The sequence below is a fragment of the Chenopodium album genome, chromosome 8 (genome assembly GCF_948465745.1).
Source record: "Chenopodium album chromosome 8, dcCheAlbu1.1, whole genome shotgun sequence".
Classification (NCBI taxonomy): Eukaryota; Viridiplantae; Streptophyta; class Magnoliopsida; order Caryophyllales; family Amaranthaceae; genus Chenopodium; species Chenopodium album.
In genome coordinates, this window is record NC_137841.1 from 56,447,760 (window position 1) to 56,453,188 (window position 5,429).

At 35.7% G+C, this 5,429-nt stretch overlaps 1 protein-coding gene across 1 annotated transcript; it reads left to right on the forward strand.

Moving 5' to 3' along the window:
* Positions 1–2,141: 2,141 nt before the first annotated feature.
* LOC145643073 (uncharacterized) lies at positions 2,142–2,888 on the forward strand. The gene has a single exon (XM_081694236.1). It carries the CDS (start codon positions 2,142–2,144, stop codon positions 2,886–2,888), a length of 747 nt encoding a protein of 248 aa, XP_081550362.1.
* The last annotated feature ends 2,541 nt before the right edge of the window (positions 2,889–5,429 follow it).

Here is a 5,429-nt window from a genome sequence, read left to right on the forward strand (position 1 = left end):
GGAGATCGTCAACTCCAATAGGTCTGGAATCATGACTGGTAGTTCGAGGATGAAGGTACGAATCCAACCTAAAAGAGATTGAACCTGCCCTAATAATAGGCCTCTACTTTATTCTGATCGTATTCATGTGCGCTTTTTGACTAACATGCAATCAATAGGATTAACCCTAAACCTGTTTAATCTATGTTGGTTGAATATTAATGCACAAATAAAACTATTATTGGTGATCACTTGAATTATAATCAAATTAACCCTAAACAAGATTATTAATTATCTTATTAAGCGTGATTACAAGTACCAATTCCCTTTAAACATGCATAAAAGACGTGATAAAGCAATAAAAATAAATAATAATACAAATAATAATAATAATAATAATAATAATATTAATATTAATAATAATAATAATAATAATAATAATAATAATAATAATAATAATAATAATAATAGTAATAATAATAATAATAATAATAATAATAATAATAATAATAATAATAATAATAATAATAATAATAATAATAATAATAATAATAATAATAATAATAATAATAATAATAATAATAACAATCATAATTATAATCATTATCACAATAATTATAACAATTATAAAAATAATCATGTTAAAGCATAATAATAGGAAGATCCTAGGCATGATACTAACAAGATTAATAACAAATCCTTGCATCTCACTAAGCAATAAAAATCACAGCTTTAGCCCTAACATGATACTAACATGAATATTTGGAAAAGAATAGGAAGCATCGCAGGAATCATAATTGTCATATTTGATATTATAACCTTTTTCCTAAACATAATACTAGGAATCATTGTTGTCATTCAAAACATCAAATTAAGAAAAACATCCTAACATGATTCTAGGAATCATAATAACAATCCAGACATGATTTCTATATCATAATACCAATTAAAGCACTTACTTGGATGCCTCGTATCTCTTTCTAATAACAAAATTCACACGTTAGTAACTTCAAGGAAAATAATAAAATTAAACAATTAAATTAAATAATTGAAAGAGAGAATTAAAGAAAGTTTAGACTAGATTTGAGACCAAACCCTCAGAAATTAAAACCTTTCACGTCTAGGGCAAAGGCAACTTCGAACTATGCTAGGTTTGTCTAGATCGTGTGAATGCGGAATTTTGTAGAGAAAGTTTGAGAGAGTGAAGAGATTCTTGAAAACTAGAGAGAATAAGAAAATTGATTGTTGATGATAATTTAAAACTGAGATTCAAGAGGCTTTTTATAGAGAAAATCAGCCGGATGGATAAAAAAACGAATCAGAGTTTCGACGAGAATAAAACACTATTGGCGCCAGACGCCAGACATTAGCGCCAGACGCTAGGCATTAGCGCCAGACGCCAAGCCTTAGCGCTAGAAACAGTTTTCACGCGTTTTTTTAATTTTGATAAAATATAGCCGTACAGAAGGGCAAAATCGTATTTTCCTTAAAAACACTTCTTTTATTCCGATTAAAGCTCTACAAAGTCAACTAAAGTCAATTTATCAATGCTAATTAAATTAGGAATGAAAAGAACCTTCTAGAAGAATCTAGAAGAATAAAATCAATTCTAATTGCATTAGGAATGATAAATCAATATTAGGCCCTCCTCTAGATCATTGGGCCGCATATAAAGAGGCCCAGTTTAGTAATTTGGCCATAACTTCCTCATTATTCTTTGGAATTGGGCTTATAATATATCGTTGGAAAGCTCTTTTCGAACCCGACCCAACTAAGCTATTATTGGACCCTTTCCATGGACCAAACCAAACTGGATTGTCTTTTTTCTTACAATAGGTTTTGAAAAACAGAGAGAAAGAAAAGAAATAAAACTAGCTCAACACTAGACTTTCCACACTTTCACTTCATTCGATTATGATTCAACGTGAAAGTTACTCATTACTGGTTTTGGTTTTGGGGAGACACAAATGGGTGTCTACACCTATAAATGACCCTCTTTATATAGAGTGTTGTAGAATATTCTTAATTATGTCGAGTGAGAGCGATAGAGAACGGCGAGTCCTAGGGCTTTCGAGTGAAGAAAATGACCTTTTAGAGAGGTCGAATAAGAATTTTAAACGCCAAGATGAAGGGAATGAGGAGCAGAGCTGTCCACGAATGAAATGGAGGTGGATGTTAAGTCCATAGTTGGGGATTCTTTAAAAGAAATGGCGGTTACGAAGCACTTGTATCTGAAGGCGACTGCAGGGGAGAAGTCAGCGATTAATCCCTTGTTTAATGCGGATCAGGGGTATGAGAATGAGACCTCCGATGAGGTGGATGCCTTGGAGAGTGATGTAGATGGAGAGGATTGCCCTACTATTCGTCTAACAAAGGAGGAGAAGAATCGGTTGAGGGAGCCGTGGAGAAATGCCCTAATTATCAAATTGTTTGATAGGAAATTGAGCTATGAAATTCTGATCCGTAGACTTCGTCTGAAATGGCAATTAAGGGGTGACATCTCTTTGACTGATGTTGGATGTTTGTATTATATTGTTAGATTTAACAATATGGAGGATTATGAGTTTGTCCTGTCTCATGGACCTTGGATTATTGGTGATAGGTACCTTACAATTTTGAAGTGGATACCTAATTTTGTCCCTGATGAGGAACCTATCAAGAAACTTACAGCATGGGTTAGAATACCTAATCTATCGGTGGAGTATTTTGATAGACAATTCCTTCATAAAATTGGTTCCAAGATTGGTAAAGTAGTTCGAATTGACAATCACACTAAGGCTCAACTTAGGGGGCAGTTTGTTCGATTTATTATTGAAGTGGATTTGTCGAAGCCTATTCTTTCTAAGTTTCGTATGAATGGTAGGATTTGGAGGATTCAATATGAAGGATTACGGATGATTTGCTTTTAAGTGTGGCATGTTAGGACATAAAGAGGAAGACTTTGAAGCCTTTTCAGTGAATCATAAGGGGGAGTATATTCCGTTGCAGTTTTTCCTTTACAGAACAAACCTTCTTCCAATACCAGCTTGAAGGGATCAAGAGAGGAATAGTGATCAGGAGACAGAGAATAAAGGTCCTAAGCCGAAAGAGCAGGAAAAATATGGGGCTTGGATGCTTGTTCAGAGGCCTGCAAGCAAGATTGCTGCCAAGCCTTTGGGAGAGGGGAGTAATGTTCCTACTGGGGGTAAGAAAAACAATTAGGGTAGTACACAAAAGAAAAATCCAACATAGGGTAATAAATATACGGGTGCTCAGGAGAATGCAGCTGAATTAGGGTCTAGATTCAATGTTTTACAGAATGAAGATCAAGAAGAACCATCTAGGGCTTTTTATGATACAATAGAAGGTTGGTCGAAGCTCCATCCAGAACAGGACAATTCTAGTGCTTTGGTTGCATTCAACCTAGGGGATGAAGGTAGTATTGATTTGGAGGATGTAGTTCGAGAAGTAGCTGATGTGGCTAGGAGCAGTGGTAATTCAGAGGAAGAGGAAAGTATTGCCTTGGGTGAGGATTCTGTTAAGAATGGAAAAGATTTGAGATCGGCTGGATTTAAGTAGAGGATATTGGGTATTAACCAGAATAAAAAAAAGATAAGAATCTTAATGCTTCGGGTATTGGTCTAAATCTTGGAGTGAAATCTCCTCTTTCTATCATTAATAGAGGGAACTTATCTCAATATGGAAGGTTTATGAGAAAGTCAGATTTAAATAAGATTTCCTAATTGTATGTGAAATCTCATCCTCCAATAGGGAAAGAAAATTATACAGAGGTAGCTTTTTCGACCCCTACTGCTTTGAAAAATTTGTCAAGTAGTAATTTCGAGGAGTTTGTGTATACTAGTGTGCAACAAGATGACCTTTCAAGTCCCAATTTCGTTCGAGACTCGGATTCCTCCCCCTTACGAGATGCTCACCGATTATGTGACGGAGGGTCCAACGATTGTGCTAGGACATCCCCTGATGGACAAGATGCTAATTCATGTAGATTCATTCCTCCCTCCGGAACACAACCTGTCGGAGTTACTAGCAAATTTCCAGATACCCATAATGACAGACGGTCCCATGAAAGCTCATCGGGAGGCCTACCTGTCAATTCTGCCTAACTTTCCTTTGAACGTTTATGTTCGTTACCCAATTTTTCCAAAGTTTTCTATGTTGTTAAAAATCCTAATTTGGAATGTGCAAGGAGTGGGTAATAAGTTAAATGTTATTAAGGAATTGGTGAGAATACATAAGCCTGTGGTTCTTATCCTTGTTGAGACCCATATGAGTGTGGATCAAGCACAAAAAAATTTGTGATAAAATAGCTTTTTCTGGTCAAAATCGAGTGGAAGCACAAGGTTTTTATGGGGGAATTTAGTTATTTTGGCGTATGGAGGTGTTAATTGACACTTTTGATGTTGGTTCTCAGCATTTAATAGTGGAAATTAAGAAAAATAATGAAGTTCCGTGGTTATTCTCCGCGGTTTATGCGAGTCTTGACTCTTGTTTGAGGAAACAACTATGGAAAGAACTTGAGAATATTAAAGATAGGTACAATGGACCTTGGTTAATAGCGGGAAATTTTAATGATACCATGAGTATTAGTGAACGTAACGGGGTGAGTAATTCAGAGATGGTGAAGCGCTGTAAAGATTTTTCGAATTGGGTGAAAACAACAATTTGATTGATCTTCATTTTTCTGGCCCTGCTCACACTTGGTTTAGGGGAAATTCTCCATACGTTTAAATCTGCTCGTTTGGAAAGAGGATTAGTAAATGCTGCTTGGAGGATAGCTTTTAAAGAAGGCTCCATTCGGAATTTACCAAAGTCAAAGTCGGATCACTATCCGATGCTAATTAGTAATACGGGATTTGCTACTATCTCTCAAGCTGTAAAGCCTTTTCGTTTCCAGGTTGCCTGGATTAAAAGTGTGAGTTTTGAGGAGTTCGTTCGTTCTACTTGGAGAAATAATGAACCTTTAATTCCTTTTTTGAGGAAATTTGCTGATAGGTTGAGTACTTGGAATAAAGAGGTGTTTCATAATATTTTTCGCAAGAAATCTGAGCTGTGGGAGAGGCTAGAAGGTATCTAGAAACACCTTTCTCAAGGGAGAGATAAACATCTAATTAAGCTCGAAGCTAGTCTGCGTAAGGAACTAGAGGATATTCTTGACCAAGAAGAGCTTTTGCGGTTTCAAAAATCAAGAGTGGATGCTATTCTTGATGGTGATCGCAATACAAAATATTTTCATCTTTCAACCATTATTCGAAGGCAAAGAAACAGGATTGATCGTCTTCAAAATTGTGATTGTGAATGGATCACCTGCACTGAGGAGGTGAAGAGTTTTGTTGTTCAATTTTGAGCTCTTTATTCCAAGAGGATGCTGTTGCGTTTACTGGTGAGAGACTTCTCATTGATCAGTTTCCAGAGATGACTCAGTCGGATATAAGCCTTATTAATAGACCGTT